The 21,066-nt window shown below is 35.9% G+C and overlaps 1 protein-coding gene across 8 annotated transcripts in view; it reads left to right on the top strand.

Moving 5' to 3' along the window:
• The first annotated feature begins 7,866 nt into the window (after window positions 1-7,866).
• The window catches only part of pax2a (paired box 2a), a 33,501-nt gene continuing 20,301 nt past the window's right edge, over window positions 7,867-21,066 (top strand). For 4 of the 8 annotated variants that reach the window (XM_056471255.1, XM_056471256.1, XM_056471251.1 and 1 more), the window contains exons 1-6: window positions 7,867-8,427; window positions 10,055-10,220; window positions 10,911-11,108; window positions 16,407-16,492; window positions 16,639-16,758; window positions 17,610-17,654. In XM_056471255.1, the coding sequence (XP_056327230.1) occupies window positions 8,385-8,427; window positions 10,055-10,220; window positions 10,911-11,108; window positions 16,407-16,492; window positions 16,639-16,758; window positions 17,610-17,654 (658 nt within the window). In that variant the 5' untranslated portion in view covers window positions 7,867-8,384. The remainder of the gene's footprint in view (window positions 8,428-10,054; window positions 10,221-10,910; window positions 11,109-16,406; window positions 16,493-16,638; window positions 16,759-17,609; window positions 17,655-21,066) is intronic. The other 4 variants (XM_056471257.1, XM_056471258.1, XM_056471252.1 and 1 more) reach the window with 1 other exon arrangement.

The following is a 21,066-nucleotide window of genomic DNA, read 5'->3' as shown; positions in this document are numbered from 1 at the left end:
ATGTCCGAGGGGGCTGCAGAGAACAGAAGAGCTGCCCCATTAATCCAGCACTGCCTCTGCTCTGAGAAACAGTGTGCAGTGTTGACCAGTGTAATGGACTATGCGATAAAACCATAATCAGCCACTCCCTGAGTTTTCAATCTGGAATGGCGTGGTCTTCAGTCGATGGCCTATCCAAATGGATGATAACAGGAGAGATCTCACATCCATTACAGACACTCCAACAACCTTTATTGCCAATCAAATGGCCCTGTTCTGAACCCTTCTGGTTTCCCCTGTATGCCGTGTTTCACTGTATATCTGAGTGCAGAGAGTGGGAGACGCTTTCTCTTCTGCATTATGGCTTGCCATAGATCAAGGTCACTGTTTCTGTGATCATTACACCACTGAAGGTGACAGCCTGCATTTACAGGGCGATGATCAGAGGCCAGTGTGGGAGCCGAGCGCCTCTGTATTTCTCAGAAGGATAATAGATATGCGCGCACACAGACACGCACACATTTACAGTGAAACAAAGCATCTCTACAGCCCAGGGAAATCCAAGTCCCTCTCTGCCGCACTCCAGGCACACGCTATCAAATGCTCCTGAGCCGAAGCAGGTCAAGGTCCTATGAATGATCTCTGATACATCACATGCAGGATGATACTGGAAAACATGAAAGACAAAACAGGGTAAGATATTAAAGCATTTAACCACCGTCCTGCATGTGGGTGTGAAGAGTGAGAGGGGGGATATTAGAATCATGCCATGGGGTGCATTGAGGAGGTCGCTGCTTTCCATATTGCAGTCGTGTTAGTGGAAGCTGTTTCCTGTCTGCTTTAAACAGTGGCAGCTGGCTTGAGAGCACCCTGGGCTGCCTCAGGGTCCAACATACACACACACACACACACACACACACACAAAAACGGCAATTGGAAACTCATAATATTGAAAAATATTAAAATACATATTTGTTTGTAAATGAATTATAAATGTAGTAAATTAATTAATTAGAATATATAATATATATATATATATATATATATATATATATAGATATATATATATATATATATATATATTATAATATATGAACTTGATATATATGTATATATATATATATATATATATATATATATATATATATATATATATGTATATAGGTGTGTGTGTGTGTATGTGTGTGTGTGTCACAAATAATTGTTATATAATTATATAATGTATATATATATTCATATAATACATACATAAATACACACACACACACACACACACACACACATACATATATATATATATATATATATATATATATATATATATATATATATATATATATATATATATATATATAATCGAACTTTTTATAAATATTACTATTTTAATGCTTAAGAAACATTAATAATTAATAACTTAGAAATTTCATAACACACCCACACATAAAACCAACCAAACAAAATCTAATCTAAAAATTTTAAATTAAAAATCTCAACAAAACAAATCAAAAAACATTTGATTTCTTTTTGTAACTTTTTATCCAACCGTTTGACTTAAAAAAAGATAACACTATATAATATATAAATAAGGCCAAAAATCTGATTTTTAAAATCATTAATATGTTACTTGAAAAAAAGAAAACAAAGTATCCCTTATAATCCATAAATAAAACAAATCAGTTTTTTTTTAAATATTTGTAGTATTGTTTCTACGAGAAAACTTTATAATAATATCTGTACTTTTTGCATACATTCATTTCTGTAGATTAGCTATGCACTGACATTCTGACAACGAATAAAACACGTATTCATTTGATTCGACATAAAAACCATAGATGTGCTTTATTGCAAAACGCCAACTATGCGAGGAGAACAGTCGCGCGGCCACTCAAGGCTTCAGTACATTAAAGCAGCAGAATGACACGGAATTATGTTGTGAGCAATATGGTTCAAATGCTCGATGCAGATGCATGTATAGACCCATCACAAATGCACATATAAGTGGAGCGGATGAGTGGAAACTTCCACCAGAGCTTAACAGCGCGAACGATCGCCAAGAGAAGAGTGGAAAGGGATGATAAAGTCTACTAACTGGAACATTAACAGACAAGTAACTTGCAAATACGTCGTATTACAATATCTAAAAGTACGACAGAGCGTGGTAAAGCCATAAAACTGTACATTAAATTATTATGGCCCCGACTTCGCCTAGTTAACAAACATTTTGTGGGAATCTGCTGTTGTCAGAGTTTAGGGATCTAAAACGTCAGAATTGTGGTTACTGAAGCCAGAGAGAACTGGAGAAATCGATTTCATTAAAACATGGGTGGACGCCTTGTTACATGTGCAATGCTCTACATCAGACTAATTTAATTGTCCTGAATGTTAATTACTAGTGACAGAGACGTGTAACTATTACAATGTTTCTAAGCAGCTATTCAGAACAGAAGGACCAGTTGTGGATTCGTTCAACCTCAACACTTGACATTCTCAAGATTCTTTTTATAAATCTAATCCCTCAGCGTCGAATGTTATTTTAAACTTTACAGTTATTCGTGCTGGGTTGCCCTAGATTTTTTTTTTTTTTTTTTGTACTTAAACTGCTATTGATATAAGCTCTGGTCTATTTAAAACGGATTCTTAATTATAATACTAACTAAAATACAATATTCCAACAAAATCCAAGAAATCCACTGTGATTCTAGTGCAAACATTACATTGGTTTAAACTACAACCAACTATCTCCCCCAACAAATAAGTATAGGCTTGTTTCCGTGACAGGGGGAGCACACCTTTGACTGCTCAACTGAAAACTTTGGCCTTTCCTTTTTTTTCTGCCGGCTGGTAAGGCGGGTAGAATTATTGTGCTGTGAGGTTGCTGTAGTCTCTTAACTTGTTTCAAAGCTTTACGGAACACAGATGTGACTTATTCATTAATTTTGGGCAATTGTGCAGTAAAAAATTTATAAAGCATTAGTTCCATTAATCTGGCAATTATAACACAAAACTATGAATATGGTAGAAAAAATTAGTAAAGAAATTATTAATGTTATATATAACTTATTTTACACGGGCTTCGATTGTTCCATCAGAATATTTAATTCATGGAACATTTAGGTGCATCGCACAAATAATTCTTAAAAGTAAAAAAAAGGTTGTTTACTTTACATAATTTACAAACATAATGTACTTTACAGTAAGAAAAACATCTTAAGATTTGTTCAAGAATGTTATATTTTTTAAAGTAAGGAAAATGATAAACTCTTATTCTAATCAAAATTATAATATAACCCATAAACAGTGCGCTCACAATTTCAAACCTGCCTAATATAGCAGCATGAAATTAATCTTGCCTCAAATGCATTAACATAAATTCAAATGCAGCATTTGCTCATTTATTTCGGCAGACCCTCCTACCGAGAACAGGTTCACCTTAAAGTTCAGCCAATGAGCAGCACGAATCAGTTATCACAACCATTCATGCAGCCTTTACGCGAACTTCTGAGGAAACTTCATACACAAGTTCATGATTATTACACTATCCGTTTATAAGTGCACACATAAGCATTTCGATAAAAGATCATGAATATTCATCATCGGTACAAGTCCTACCTTTTTGAGTCTCCTATAACCGTAAACGCCTGCGTGCGGCTCTTAGCATATCTCCATACTCAAAGTCCCCTCTTTAACTTCCAGCAGACAAGTTTATTTTTCTTTTTATATAACACCTGCAACGCTTTATTTGCTTTGATTGCTATTTTCCCTCCTTTATCAATCTAGCTCAGTGGAGCAGAGGTTGCTCTCCTTTTTGTTGTCGTCTAAACCGTTTAGTTTTGGATGATCGGTCAAAGGTTGTGAAAAGCAGCGGGGAGAGGCAGGACGCCCAGCCGAGGAGGGAACGCAGGAGGCCGGACAGATCTAGTGGGCTGCATCGACGAAACGGACCATTAGACAGGGAAAAGCCATGGCTCACAGCTCTGGTCGATCAGGTAAGCGCAGGGCTCTCTTTTCGTCTCGCCAAACAGTGTGTGTTTATTTTCTAGCGGTAGGGGTGAGTCGCCGTCAGCTCAGGTAAGAACATACAGTAGGTGTTCTTTACAAACGTAAACTACTTGACCAGCGACTAACCTTTATTGACCGCCCTATAATTTGCAAGCGCGCTCTGCTCTTACGGTTGTAATTTGCGTGGTGAAAAGTCTGACATTTGCCTTGACAATCTGTACATTTAAAGTGGCAACTGTGGGATTATGTTATTATGCGGTGTTATTAGCTGGGCCCGCGTGTTGACAGAATAAGTGCTCACTGTAATAAGTATTACGGGATTTCCCAACGCATAATTAAATAGTAATTTAATCAACTTTGCAACAGTACAGTTTTTATTTAGCAGTATTAAATTCCATGATTATATTCATAACTTTATTGTTGTTTTATTAGTACTAATCCTATAGCATTGTTGTTGTTAATATTAGCACACTGCTGCTGCTGTTGTTGTTGTAGTTGTTGTTGTTGTTTATAGTACTGCTCGGTTAATTGAAAACATAGATCATATGCTAATTCACCTTTCTCTTTTGGGTGTAAATGTGAAGATCAATATAACACTTGTAATAATCTAATTAATTACGGTAAAATTAAAAGCAAGTACAAAATCAATCTCTGATGCTGTGGACAGAACTCAATTGATGGTCCATCTGTTCACTCTATAGACATCATGAATGGCTAATCTAAAACGCAGCTGATATCATGACTGTGGAGTAGTGAATGCCATTTTATTGTTTTTACAGCGGTCAACTATCTGAATATAATTTTGTTGCTTGAAGTACTGTGTTTATTACTCAATATACTATGTAATTATTATCGGAAATATGAATAAGTTGCTTGATTTTTTTAATTTAGGCCATATTGTGGGCAACTCAACAAAATTATTATTATTATTATATTATTATTATATTATTTTATTTTATTATTATATTATTATCATTTTAGCCTAAATCTAGCAATATCTGTGGTAATCATCTGAACTTGACCAGAGATTGCTTAAACTTTCGACTTTTAACTTATTTCCCTAAGAAGAAAAACGCTGGCAACACTGGAGAAAGAGGAAAAACGAATTTTCGGTATATAATTATTTTTGTGTCTTTGTTATGACTGAGTAACTCTTAAAAACTCCACCAAATACGCTGTTTTAATACTATCCGGCTACTGAAAATCGCAGTAAGCGTATCAGACTTCTTAAAATTCCATTATAGGTTATTCCAGCTGTAAAAGCCACTGATATACTTGTATTCAGCTATAGCACACCAGCGTGGACATCAGGTCTAGTGAAGTGGAAAGTATCGATTGATGACGTTGACAATATTACAGTAAATGAGCTAAAACATATGGGCTTTTTAAAAGTGGAAATAGAAATATTGGAAAGTGGAATAGAAGTGATTTTCTGCATTCACACTGGATGTTCGTGTTGACTAACAAACTTATGTGACGTATAGCAAAGGCTGTCAGATGCACAATACAACTGCACCTTTCATGCAATCGAGCATCTCTCTCTCTCTCTCTCTCTCTCTCTCTCTCTCTCTCTCTCTCTTGGTCTATCTCTCTCTGTTTGACACGTTCGATCACTCTCTCCCAAACGTTCTCTTAAGAGTAAAACCTCCTGTTCACAAAAGCTTGATCTAAGGAAAAAAATACAAAGTGTGAAAAGAGTTTAGAAACAAATCACAAGACCTTTTATTTAAAATGACACGCCTGCGTATTTTTCATATGTCAAAACGCTAAAATCACGCATTAAATTAAATAAAAACGCTCAATTGCCACATGAACTATAATCTGAAATTGCAGCAAAAACAAAGCCTAAGTACCCGGTTTTTAGTATTCAATGGCCACTGTGATCAGTTGCAATTAGTTTTGCTATCATTTAACAGAGGAAGTAACTAATATAGTAAAGGGGAGTGCAGGCAAAAAGCTGGGGTCTTGCGGGGAAATAAAAGCAGCTTTAGGGGAAATGTGTAGTCGAGTGTGAAATTACAGCCCATGGTGTTACATATTGTACCAGAAGCTCCCTCCAAAAATACTAACAAAAAGAAGAATCGTCCCCAAATTTAGCCGGAAGGCATAACATAACATAGCCTCCTGTTCTTTTAGCCGAACCTACAAGGGTCACAGTGCGAACACTTTATAAATGTGTAAGAGACTACTTAGTCAAGTTTTTTTGTTTGTTTGTTTAAATCAAACATTTTTTAAATTAAGCTTTAATTCAACTTCGGCTTTAGTTTACTAAAAACAAAATCAGAATAATAATTGCAGTGCATAATACTTACGAAGCAGTGCATGACATTGTAATTCATTATTAACTGTTTAAATATTACTGTTAACTGTTTAAATATATTTGACAAGGAAGGAAATTAAGATTGGAATTTTTAAACTTTTATAGAAGTGATAAAATACAAACATGATTAACAGGATTTAAAAGCTTAAAGATTATTTTTCTTGAAATACTTTTTAAAATAAAAATAATAAAAATAAATAATATTTATAAATGATAATTTATTATATATTAATATAATGTGATGTATAATAGACTATAGATAGATAGATAGATAGATAGATAGATAGATAGATAGATAGATAGATAGATAGATAGATAGATAGATAGATAGATAGATAGATAGATAGATAGATAGATAGATAGATAGATAGATCTAAAATGCGAAGTGAAGAATATAGAGTCACTAATCAACTAGGCATAGCATAAACAAACTGACAAAACCAAAAACCATCGATCTCAGTTCGCAATGTTTTTTCTTAAAACCTACATATGTGCTTAGTAAAAAAAAATGTTAAAAAGTAAGAAAAAAAACAACAAAAATTGCACATTTCGAACACACATTAAGTTAATCTCGTCATCAACAATCAAGCATTTTGCTGGATATCCATAAAACTAACTTCAAGAATCTCCCACAGTCAAATAAAGCAAACTAAGCAGCGCCATCTACAGAAATACCTAAAATACAGCAGCCTAAACTGAACGTTTAAGGCAATCTTTTCACAATAACATCCGACAGGCCAGCAAACTAAGTAGCACTGTTGTATCAAAAGCGCCGATAATGCAATGAAGTCTCAATTGTCAGATAGTTGTCAAATTCTCAATCAAATCTTAGACAGAAATTGAGGTTAGACTATAAATATATATACGCTTATTTATACGTGCGTTTAATTACACTCTGTAGAAGGTTATTATTAACATTTTTGTATTTCTTAAAACAGCACATAACCTTTTCAGAAAAAAATGACGAAGGCTAATAGACTGACAGTTTAATAATAACCATTTAACGCATTAGAATTAATTACAACCTGTATTCAGAGGGAAAACATAAAACGTAAAACGTAAAAGCATCCGACACCAATACCTAAACGAAAAAACAGACAGATAAAAACAAATAATAATAAGAAGACTAAACCATTTCTTGCATATTTAACAAGCCTAGATTTGACAACGTTGTAGGCTACTACCAATTAACGACATAATGCATTTAGTTTCTACGTTTATGATTCAAACATGATTCATTCATGTAGTTTGACAACATACAGTTTAGAAATACCACGATGGCTGGCCGCTGGTGGTACCGCTTCCTTTCCACTTGTCTTTTAATTTCCTCGATTTTTTTAACCCATCTCTCCTCATTTCCCTGTTTGCATCCCTCCCCTTCCGAAGTGTCAGATGAAGAGACCTCCTCATTTGGTGCTCCAGCTTTTTGCGTTGGCGAATCACAAAGTGTTGGAATCTATTGCCTTTGTCTGACATGTCATCCATCTCTATGCGAGGGGGGATCTGGGAAGGAGGGGGGCGGTGGACTGCAGCTTTTAGAAACAGACACACTGAGAAGAGGGGTTTCAGTCTCAGCCCAAAGCTTCTAACAGGCACATCCCATTCTTGAAGAGAGGGGGACCGAGAGACACTCGCCGTGTCCATGTTTTTTCCTGTCATTCCCGCACGAATCTGACTGTACCCCTCAGACTGTTCAGACCAGAAACGCTTCTCCATATCGAGGAATTTACACTGCAGTTTCACCAGAGGACACTGGAGGAGACGCAACCACTAATGCTTGCAGTCCCTTAAATATGTAGCTAACAAATATTAACTCAACGATTGATTACGCTAACGTTCCTGCGTGAAAGATTTTTAAGAGACCAGTGCAGGACATGATCTGCACCTGACCAGCCTCGTGTCTTCGTTGAATGGACTGATCAGCACGAGATAAAGTTCGTCGCGCGCTGAACAACTTCTTCTGTACACTGGCATCGGAAGCACCGCGCTTTGAAAGGATAGCGATCTTTATTAATTTCAATTAAAGCTACATAATCAAGGCGAGACGGCGACCTCAGTCGATTATCTTTCCTTCCTTTGCTATCCCATGGATATTCACTGCAAAGCAGACCCCTTCTCGGCGATGCACCGTGAGTAAAATAACAGTTTTTTTCCTCTTAACAAATCTGTATTTTATTTAGCATGAATAAAAGATAGCCTAAATTGTTCAGCTTTGCGGTTGAGCTGGCTTTGTAAAACTATAGGCTAACCTGTGCGCGTTATTTTTATTTTCAAAGCTCCTACAAGAAATTTACTAATGATTGTTTTATTAATTTATTTACATAATACAGTAAATACGGAAAGTACTCAGCTTAAAGATACATATATGTCCGCTTGTTACATTTAACAGTAATTTTGCCGTTTATGACAAAAAGTCGTTGAGAAAGTCTATTATTATACACAGCGTAATATTAATTTAAAATGTACTATTCTCAATTTTATGTAAAACATCAGTGATTCGCGCGCATTTTTTAGGCTACAACATAAGTCGTATTTTTATAGTATCATGTTTGGATAAATTACTAACCTGCCTACATGGGTAAAAATAGATTTAGCTACAAAAAATAATACAATAAAAAAATCGGAAATTGCCAAAAAGCATTACATGTAAGACCCGATGCTTCCAGATGAAATGTAAAAATATTTAAAATAACCTATATTACAAAGCACTGCTTTAAAAATGTAATGCGCAAAATTTACGTGAAAATAAATGTGCAAACAATTTGAAAATCAGAGAGAAGGGGAATTCTGTTAGGCATAATAATAATAGCAATAAGAATTTAAAAGCAGTTATTTAGGCGATATTTGTTAAAAAGCACGGCATTGTAACAAGATGACGGAAGGCCTGGGTCTAATTTAAATAATTAATTCTTAATTATTTTGCAGTAGCCTACTCCATGGTTGTAATATGAGTTATCAAAGCTCTTTTTAATTATTTACAATAATTGTGCAAGGAAAATTAAACAGGTTGAAACATAATCTATGCGACATGTGTTTGGCTGCAATGGAATAGTAGAGGAAAATACTACCTAACTGCAGCGGCTCTTATGGCTAGAATAGCACATGCTGTTTTACCAGTGTTTACTATCATGAGCGCGCTTAAAAAAAGAAGGTTATGGACAAAATAATGACAGCATATTATTATTATTATTATTATTATTATTATTATTATTATTATTATTATTATTATTACCATAACTTTAACAACTGAATAATATAACAATGCCTATTTATGTGTACTTATCATGCACTATTATAATGACAAAAAGTGTCTATATAGACTACATAAAGCCATTACTTTAACTACAAATTAAAAACTGTTTTTCAACGCGCTAAAAAGTAATAAATAAAAAAACATTATCAACAAACCATTAAGATTTCGATAATTAATTAACATGCGAACAAAAACTAACAGAAGAGAAACAAGGAGGTCAAGACTTTTTACGGGTTCATTTTCTATTTTGTTTCTTAATTAATACAGACATTAGAGCCTAACTATCTTATTTTTATCCTCGTCCACACGTGCACAACAGGTAGTGTGTGTTGTGCGTGCGCGCTCCATGCGGAGAGTGTTAAAAGGGAATAAGAAAAGAGTGAGAGGAGGGGAGAATGAGAAAATTAACGCTTCTGTGTGATAGCCATGTTAACGGCACAGCATATCTTCTATATGTATGTAATGTTATGCTTTTTGTGTCTGTGTTGTTGTATCCCATATAGGGCACGGCGGTGTGAACCAGCTAGGAGGGGTGTTTGTGAATGGCAGACCCCTACCTGACGTGGTCAGGCAAAGAATCGTGGAGCTCGCGCACCAAGGAGTCAGACCTTGTGACATTTCAAGACAACTACGGGTCAGCCATGGCTGTGTCAGCAAAATTCTCGGAAGGTAAGAAAAGGCACATATATTACAATTATTTCCGTTAATATACAATAATAAAATATTATTGTTTAATGTAAATACATCTTAAGCATGGTTGTGCTGTTATGTGTCGTAGTTTTTCATTCTTTCTTTCTTTTTGGTAATTTAGTAACAAAAAAGGTCTAATGTTAAATTTACTGACCTTATTCATTGTGAAGGAGGAAGGATATGTTTTCTAGGAAACTGTTGTAGATTTTTGAATTTTTTGAAATATTTTTCAGCTATCAAAAGGATCTTATAAGGTATTCTGCACTTTAAATGTTCCTTAGAAATTATGAGATATGTGTTGGTGGCATGTATTAATCGTGGGGTGCATGGGACACACATCAGCCGCTGAGGAAACCGTTTGATAAATGGATGATTGCAATTTTTCAGATCGCAGCCAAGAAATGTTAATGTTTCAAGACGCTAAACCTATTAAATGTACGTGGTAAAATAGAAATGACACACATTTCCGTCAGTAGGATTGGGAAAAAATGTTTCAGATTTTGAAATACAATTGTGATTAAATGTATAGATTGTGTTATTATTTATGTCCCGTATTCAAAATTTATAAATATGCCCAATGCCACAAGCTAACACAAAACCCGCCATTATAGCTTTCATGGCTTGGCAAAATTATTTTTAAATAACGAATTATCGTTTATCTTTTCTCAGATATTATGAAACCGGCAGTATTAAACCTGGAGTAATTGGGGGGTCCAAACCAAAAGTGGCGACGCCCAAAGTTGTGGAAAAAATCGCAGAATACAAGCGGCAAAATCCAACAATGTTCGCCTGGGAGATCAGAGACCGACTCTTGGCCGAAGGCGTTTGTGACAACGACACAGTACCAAGTGTTTCATCTATAAACAGGTAAAACTGCGTTTTGGTTTTTGAAATTTTAAATGAATTAGAAAAAACCATGTCAGTGATGGAACAGAACTATTTTTAAAATCCATTCAATACTAACCCTAAACAGTTTCTGTTATTAAAACAACGAATCAAAACATTGACGGCTAAAGTATACCAGTAAATCTGAAATCATTTAGAAGCCCTTATAAAAAAAAACTACTTATCCTTTCTAAATTACGGTGTGTATTTTATGGGTGATGTTTTTTTTTTTTTTTTTTTCGTTTTTAATTCTTGCTCTCGGGGTGGTCTCAAATGTGCAATTCAATCCCAAATCTGTCCACAGCCTGCAGAGGATCTATAGTTGAGGTCGCGAAAATCACATCTGTCTCGATGAAAACCAATCAATACTCTGTAACCAGACCCAATGGCACTGGGAAATACGCGACCAGACCTCACTGCCATGTAGCCTTACGGAATCTCATCACAGTAGTCCTAAAGAAATATAGTACGCAAAAGGGAGAAAAACGGGAGTTTATTTATGTGTTGATAAAAATAGTTGTACTATTTATCAATTTGATTTATTCATAGAAAAATAATAAAATTTTGTAATTTTGTAACAATATTATTATATTATATAATATAATAATAAAATAATAATAAAATAGTACGTTTGCCAATACTTCTACAAATAAAAATTATAATACATAGAAATTGTTAATGATATAACTATTAATAACAAACTTATTAATTTATAAGTTTTAACTTATTATAATAAACTGTTATTAATAAATAATAGTGCAAAATATGCAGTGAGCACAACGAGGCTTCTCAATAGCAATTTTAGTGAGCTGTTAAACTTACTAAGCACTAGTAATTTCTGTAGTCCTTATGTTATCATAAGTAATGCAAGGGAAATCATATGCAGTCCTACTTATATGCCTACTTACATTAAATCAGTCAACTGAAAATAAAGTCTTGACAATTAGTTACCATTCTCATTCTTATTTCTTATTAAAATACAAAGGCCAGCTAGACTATCCCAAGTGAGATGGAGTCGTGGTGGTGGGAGGGGGTGCTAGAGTGGAAGAACAAGGTGAAAAAGGCCTACCTGCAAGCAGGAGTAATGAACTTTGGTTAGGAGGCACTGTTCCATAGAGCTGGCCAGCAGCATTACATTTTAATGAGCTGAAGAGAGATCATGGGCCGACCCGCACAAGACATTTCCTCGGAAAAAAAAAAACTGAGGAGAGAGAGGCTGAAAAAATTCATTTCATGCACTATGGCTGCTTAAAAAGGGCAATTTGAACAGGTCTCAACACATGTATGTGGTAAATTTTTAATCTGCATTAATGACATGAAAGAAGAGCCAGTAAACCTTTGTTTCTGATGATGTTTAAGTTGTCATCTTAGAGAAGGGCATTGTTAGGACATCTGTTTATGGGTAAAATAATAACATACATATTATATATATATATATATTTATTTATTAATTTTTTTTAAATAAGTTGTCTTTTCTCCGCTCATGGAACACATATCAGATTAAACCCGAGTAAATCATTTCAAAAACTGTCTGTATTGTTTAATAAAATAGCAATTGCTACAGTAACTTCTGTGAGGGCTGTGCTTTTAAGTGAATTTGACTGTACTGCGCCAGAAATCCATCCTTTAACGTTGAGACTTGCGGAAGTGCTCAAGTACAAACAATTTGTAGATACAATATTTGAACACTTCCTGTTATTGCAGCAGAATAAGATTTGACACTGGCTGTGGTGGTATAGTCAGACAAGCCTTGTGCCATTTCAAACAGGTGTCTGAAAGTATTCCCTCAGCAGTAAGCAGACTTCAGAGGCAGGACCCTCATGCACAGAGTGCTTAAGAGGTTGACCTCTGCTCTGTTGACATTAGAAGATGTCCCAGCTTTAAGCACATTTTCTCTGCATGAATTATTGAAGATTACACACTGTCTGGGGTGTTCTCTGTGTCCTCCTCACAGCATGAAGTCACTGGCACACAACCAGTTCTGAGCCCTTCTATCGCCTGAATCCTAAGCGTCCTTTCAATAGCATTGATTCATATTTTAATGTTTCTACAGGGAATTTCTCAGCACCCTGGCAAGTCATTAATTCACACCTTCTAAATAGCTCATTCGATAGCGAGAACATGGATCCTACAGTAGCTATTGAATTGTTTGGCTAACGCAAGTTGCAGGGTTAAATCACTGTTTTTGGTGGGGTTTTAAAAACAATAAAATTATAATAATATATAATAACCCTTTAACTGCCCCACCAAGAAAAAAATTTGGACTCCTAATGTCGCTAGTTAACACACTCAATGCATTTTTTTCAGCACATCCCATAATTTAGAAAATATCAGCCTCTACCAAATGGTTAATATATGTCGGTTTATGGTAAAAGTACCGGAATGAATACATATACTATGAAAAATCACAAAATATGAAGTGTAAGACCAGTTTATTTCAAAAAATATATTCAAAATAAAAAAAAATTTAAATACAAAATCATCTTTATTTATTGAGGTCTGCCATAAAATATTTCAGATTCTCATGTAATGTTTTATGTTGAATTTTTATAATAAAACCAAAATCAAGTGTAGTAGTGCAACAGGATGGTTGTTTGATTATTTTGTAAACCAACAATGCTGTGTGTGTAAACCATTATTTAAAACGGTCATTCTTCAAATGACTTTAACAGTCATTATTTAAAACAGTCAAAACATGGTCAACCATTTGGTAGAGCAGGTAATACTGCTTTAAAATAATACTGCTTTAAATAGTTTGTTTCATACATTAGAATGTGTTGCTAATCTTATTTTCTGGTGAGAATTCTACAGAAACCACCACTAAAAGTAGTATACACAGTTTTTTATACTAACAATAAATCTGGCATATTTATTTAAATATTTAGATTTTTCAATTTATCACATTAAACTTCTCTATTTATAGATCACAGCGCAACCATGAAAAATGTTTTAATTGTAATTTTATAAATTTTTATACATATAAATATATATAAATTAATCTAAATATATATATATATAAGCACACATATATACAGTTGAAGTCAGAATTATTAGCCCCCCTGAATTATTAGCGCCCTGTTTATTTTTTCCCCAGTTTCTGTTTAATGGAGAGCAGATTTTTTCAACACATTTCTAAACATAATAGTTTTATTAAATCATTTTTTAATAACTGGTTTATTTTATCTTTGCCACGATGACAGTAAATAATATTTTACTAGATATTTTTATCTAGATACTTCTATACAGCTTAAAGTGACATTTAAAGGCTTAACTGGGTTAATTAGGTTAACTAGGCAGGTTAGGGTAATTAGGCAAGTTATTGTATATTGATGGTTTGTTTTGTAGACAGTCAAAAAAAAAATTTGCTTAAAGTGGCAAATAATTTTGACCTTAAAATGGTTAATAAAAAATTAAAAACTGCTTTTATTCTAGCCGAAATAAAACAAATAGGACTTTCTCCAGTAGAACAAACATCATCAAACACTGTAAAAATGTCCTTGCTCTGTTCAACATCATTTGGAAAATATTTTAAAAAGAAAAAAAAAAAAAATCAAAGGGGGGCTAATAATTCTGACTTCAACTTGTATGTATATATGTATATTTATGTATAAATATATATATATATATATATATATATATATATATATATATATATATATATATATATATATATATATATATGTATGTATGTATGTATGTATGTATGTATGTATGTATGTATGTATGTATGTATGTATGTATTATATATATATAAATATATATATATATATATATATATATATATATATATATTATATATATATATATATATATATATATATATATATATATATATATATATATATATATTTGTGTGTGTGAACAATTTATCCATTTTTGTGAATGAATATTTTTGTGAGTGAATATAGGCAATGTATTTTGGTGCATTTAAACAAAACAGATTTATTAAACAGATATATATATATATATATATATATATATATATATATATATATATATATATATATATATATTAAAATAATATTCTTGTCACCAAACATATTTAGAAATTGAAAGATAATATAATTCAATTCAAGCAAAAATAAAAATAAAAATTACAACATACAAAATTTCAACTAAATTTGGCAATTTTTTTTGCTTCTCTTGGTTTTTCCTCTTTTTAAATTTGTATTTAATATTTTTCTATAACATATAAATCCGTTATTGTAAGTTATTTTGTTAAATTCGCTAACTAATCTAATGTAATCTAATGTATATGCACAAATATAATATTGTATAGCTTCCTAATAAAAATATGAATTTAAAAGATGGTTTGTGGGGGGTGTACTTATATATGCGGAGCACTGTATGTTACTTGGTCAATTCACTGAATTAAGCACGGACTTTCTGCAAACACAGAATGAGAATTTTATAAGTAATAATATTTACAGTTTATACAAATGTGAAAATGTGTAGCCAACGAGTATAAATGTGTTCCTAGAATAAGGTGACAGCTTCTTTTCTCAAAAGCGTGTCCCAGATTAAAGACATCAGATGCTGCAGTGGGCTTTGGTGAAGCAATGAGACACTATTGCTTTCCTGTCACATATAATTTATAGCCCTCCATTTGCATCTGTTCTTCTCTGCCTCTAATTCCCAACTTTTTTTATCCTCAAGTCCCAATCAATAGGGCCTCATCCGCGCTGGCACCCCTGAATGTTTGTTCTAAAAAAAAAAAATGTCAGATCCGGGAAGTCAGTATCCACACTCTACAAGCAATCTTCACTTGCTTCAGTGAGGAGGAGGAGGAGGAGGATAGAGGGAGAGATTGAGATAGATAAAGAAGAAGAGAAGGAGAGAGAGAAAGAGATTATTAAAGCTGAGGCCAGTTCGAGGCAGTGAAGCTCATCATTGAGGTGAATTGATGTGATTTCATGCTTTGTTTGCAAGATCATTCAGACCAAAGTGCAATGAAGACTTTCCCCCATATCACACCTTGGAGGTAGTGGGACTTTATCATATTTCTAAAGACGGGATCCCATTTGATTGAATCCACTCTCTCCGCGGTAGCTCTCGCTCTGCCTCCATGATTGGCCCTAATACCCTAAGATTGGTTATTTTTGGCAGAAACAGCGCGTCTATGTAGGAAGGACCCAAAACAACACTAGACTTTTACACACACACACACACACACACACACACACACACACACACACACACACACACAATGGGTGCCATGCAGAAGCTAATTCAGCGAACCAACTGCACCTTCAACTCATTGTGTTCTATCCCATTTTCTAGGATAATTCGAACCAAAGTTCAGCAACCTTTCCACCCATCCTCCGACGGCACAGGAACGCCTCTTTCCACAGCGGGACACACTATAGGTGAGACATCATATATTTTGCATATAAACATCAAGAAAAAATCATAATGACATCAATTATGCCTGTGACCTAATGTTAATTCATTCTCTTTTAAGGTGATCTTGAGAGCACTCCATATACGTTAACCTATTCCTGTGCTCTTTCAGTGCCCAGCACAGCCTCCCCACCTGTGTCAAGCGCTTCCAATGACCCCGTGGGGTCCTACTCTATTAATGGCATCCTAGGAATCCCTCGCTCCAACGGCGAAAAGAGAAAACGTGATGATGGTAAGAGACTGGATTCTCTCCATCGCTTTTATTCCCCTCTCACTCCTTTTCTAGGCCTCTCTACAGCCCCCTGTAATTTCCAATTTGTGTGGGGAGATGAAGATGGCATTTTGATAGCACTGGACAAAGCATTTTGTAAAAGAAAAAAGCGCTCTCAAGTGACTTGTTATGTAGTAAAGCAGATTGGACTATTTCATTCAGCCGCTTGATACTATGGTGTTTGCACGGCTGTAGCACATTTATTTGATGATACAGTAGCTCTGCGCAAACAAGAATATGCCTACATGCTATCATTTGGTCGAATCATGACAGCATAGCGCTTAGGTAGCGCGTCACGGTTGTATGCTTTGGTAAATAATACAGGTCAAACGGAAAGACCGGAGAAATCAGCAACGTAAATGCAAGAGATGCATGAGGAAATGTGCTCAGAACAGACTGGGAGAGCACTCAAATGACTCGATTTATGATTGGCTTAAAAACTATTTGAGACGTTTTAATCTCTCGCACTTGTCTGGTTGTGTATGTTTGCTTTTATGAGAACTGAAACAGCAGCAAAAACAAAATAAAAAAAAAACAAAAGAAAAAAGAGAGCTGCCAACCTGCTCATGCCAACATTCTCTCTCCTTTTCTAAATGAGAGGGCACATACTGCCTAAGGCCTAATGGCTGATTGGCTGTTCATACAATCGCCTTTTGAATGCTAGTGAATAAACATCCATGTGGCACCGGGCCGAAAGGGAACACAGAAAGTGCTTTAGTCAAAGGGAGGGAGGTTGAAGTGGTTGGAAATGATCTCTTAAAACATTTATCAAAGCAGGGCTACTTGCTTCTTTTATGTTTCCATCTCTTTAGTTCTCTGGAGTGGCAACCACTTGGATGGGAGGAAAATAGGATATTGTAAGTTCCGTTAGCCCACCTTCTCTTTGCTTGCTCAATCACAAGCCACTCGAGTCTGATCAAGTGCTCTGTGAGGGTGTATATGAGTGTGTGTGTGTGTATGTGTGTGTGTGTGTGTGCACATGTACGTCTAGGGTTGTGTGTCGAGGGGAGGGGGATGAGACGGAGCGCACTGACGCTTAATGATATCTTTATGGAGAGGGCTCTGGATCATATATAAACACTGCGAGAAAGCGACTGTGGCAAATCACATTTGCTCCAGCGTGGCATGCTCTTACCCAGACCGTCGTGGGGCTTTTCCTCTGTCACTGTCATAGACCGTTTGCTCCTAAAAACAGAGAAGGGACATAGCATGAGCGAGAGGGGATTACCCAGCCAAATGCCAGCGCCGGTAGTTATTCCTAGTTTGATTAGAACTGACACGACGTGAAGAGTGGATCAAAGGCTTGAGTGTAATTGCATCATAAAACACTAGGCGGGCAAACACGAGTTTACTTGCGTGCGCAATATCAAATTTAATACCGCTTGGGTGAGGATTACCTTTCATTATAACAAGTAGAGTAAATATTCCGGTTGTTGCCACTGTGTTTCTGTGCTCTGACCTTATGTAGGTCTCTCAAGGTGTACTGAGACATTTGTAGGGCATATGTCACGCCGTGTCCCTGATGAAGAGCTCATGGCTGGCAATTTGATACAGTGCCAAATGTCTAAAAAGCTTTGCGTTATTTAAACGTAGCCCTTATTTCACACCGAGACATCAGGGAGGCAGAACGACAGCCAGTGTATGGTTTCAATTTCATAGCAGCCCAGCAGCCTTGGGCTACCTGAGAGCCCTATTTGGCTGGGCACAGCCAATCTTCCCTTCATTAGACGATGACATAACAGAAATATGCTAATCCGATTGTAGGAAAAGGCTGCGCAGATGCACTTTCAAACATTTCAACCAGGCAGTTCTGGGAAAAGAAATGAGTTAGCATTCATTCAGTGCTTGATTTAAGAGAGGCTCCCGCAGACTTATATTCGATGATGCTAGTGCCCTTTAAAAAAAAAGTCCCCATTATAAGAGTGATATGGAGATAATGTAGTGTGACACGCGTTATGTACACCAGGTCTTTGCAAGAGGAGCTTCAGGGACACAGGTGTCATAAGAGTCATTAATCTGTCATTTTCATGTGTTACTGCAAATTAAAAGTAGCGTGTTGCTTGCTGGCTACGGGTGACGTTCGATGTGGTGTGGACCGTCGGAGGAAGGGAGGGGAAGAGCCTCCCAAGATTAGTTCTTTGGTGGCAATAGCTCCCCGCAAGTTGAACATAGTGACATTTAAGAGAATTTGCAATTCTGCAGAGAAAAGCTATTAATTCACAAATTAGCACCCCCTTCCTCTATCGTGGATGTGCAAGCTATTCAGGAGACAAAAGAAATAGCCTAAAGGGGAAGAGAGAGACACAGCCCTATCTGTGTAAAGATTGGTTTATATGTCTGCAAGCAGTGATACCAATTATGCCAGCACAGAGAAATGCGCCTCAACCTTATTGCTGCTTTCACAGGCCCTTCAATCCATTGCCAGATTTATTTGTGTATCTCATTATGGAAAATAGAATGCCTCTCTTGCCAAATGCATTAATGGCAAAAGAGGGAAATTAAGCCTGTTTGGGATTTCTCATTTGTCAAAGTTAATACTTTGTTACAAACTGACACAAATGAATGAACTGAGTTAATTACTAGCGTACAGGCATGAGCGGTGCATTTCCTTTGGAGTTTGGTTCTCACCTGTCCTTGCGTCGGCTGATTAGCAGGTTGGTGTGACCCAAGTTCATCACAAAGCCAGACATAGGGCCTGCATAGGGAGTGGGCCAGTTGCTATAAATTAAGTGCAAGAACGCAGATTGACGCTTGAATCGGCTGTGGGAGCGTGTGTTCAGAGGAAAGATATTAAAGTGGGCTGATTTATAAGGCATAGAGGGATATTTATTTGGCCTTAGCATGATAAAGAGGTTAAATCTGTGCCACTGCGGTATGGAAAAGTTTCACTTTGTAGCTTGTTTGTTCATCGAAAAAGTATTGCTTTGAAAGGGAGCGACGCCACACCTCAAATCCCCATGCTAAAATAGTTTGGCCCACAGCTAGAATGCTTGAACCCATGCTTCCATTTCATGGCTTGTGAGATTCTATTGTGTCAAATGGATTCTACTTTAAAAAAAGAATAGAAATGAAATACATCCAAACCAAGAAATGGATTGGCCTCAGTCTAAATCGAATAAGAACATCCCACCGATCTCATCATGATGATGGCCTCTGTATGAAAGAGAAAGCCCAGATTGAGCGAGGCTGCGGAGCGGAACCGGCAGAGAAGAAGGTGCTGGGCTCCTTATCAAAGGACACAAAAGGTCTATGCCCCCGCTCGGCTGATACATCTGCATTCAAGCAGACCCGCCGCCCCGGCTTGCCTGATAGCACAGACGCGAAAATCTGCAGCACCAAAACATATACGGACAGGGTGGTTCACTTCGGAGAGGAGTCATGTCAGAGAAAAGTCAATTATGAACGCTGATGCTGAGAATTAATGGTGCGCCGCATTACGCAGATTTAAAAGGAAAGAGAGTGAGAGCAAGAGAGATACGCATTCATTAATTGCGTTCCAGAACGCTGCGTCACATGAGGGCCGATGTGCTAAATGACGGACTGGTGTGAGTACAGTAAAGAATGTGTGTTAGGGTGAGAGGAGAAACCATGCTGACAGCGGTAGCCTTAGAAAAGAAAAAAAAGAGATAAGAGAGAAAGCGCAGCTCCTACTTGGCAGCCTGCACACTGCTCAGCGACGCTAAATTGAATTAATAAAGCCTTTAACACGCTGTAACATAACAGGAAATTAACAGCCCCGTTGTGCTGCTGCTGCCATCTCGCTCTTTCTCTCCCTCCATCCCTCTCTTGTTGTTTCTTCTATTGTCACGTCTTCTTCTGATTTAGTTATTTGCTGTGCAGCCTTGTTCACCATATATTTCATAAACAGGAGTGCCAAATCTCTTGTTTTACTCGATTTTACAGCCTATATATATTACAGAAGACTCACTTCAATTTCTAGTTTTGAACAAATGTGAAAAATCAAATTTTCATTAGATTAAAATAAAAGAATTAGATTTTTCGATGAGATAGAACACTCTGGCTCGATGGTTAGTTTACCCCAAAATGAAATTCTTTTACTCACCTTAATCTGATTTCAAACCTTTGTTCCTCCTCATTCAAACACAAAATGAGATATTTTGAAGAATGCTGGAAAGTGGTAGCCACGTGAAGTCAATGGCAGCCAGTTTCCAACATTTTTCAAAATATCTTATTGTGTGTTCAACAGAAGAAAGAAACTCAAACCGGTTTGGAACAAGTGAAACATAAATAAACGATATCCGTGACTTA

Source organism: Danio aesculapii, chromosome 13 (genome assembly GCF_903798145.1).
Source record: "Danio aesculapii chromosome 13, fDanAes4.1, whole genome shotgun sequence".
NCBI lineage: Eukaryota > Metazoa > Chordata > Actinopteri > Cypriniformes > Danionidae > Danio > Danio aesculapii.
This window is presented reverse-complemented; position numbering and strand designations above follow the sequence as displayed.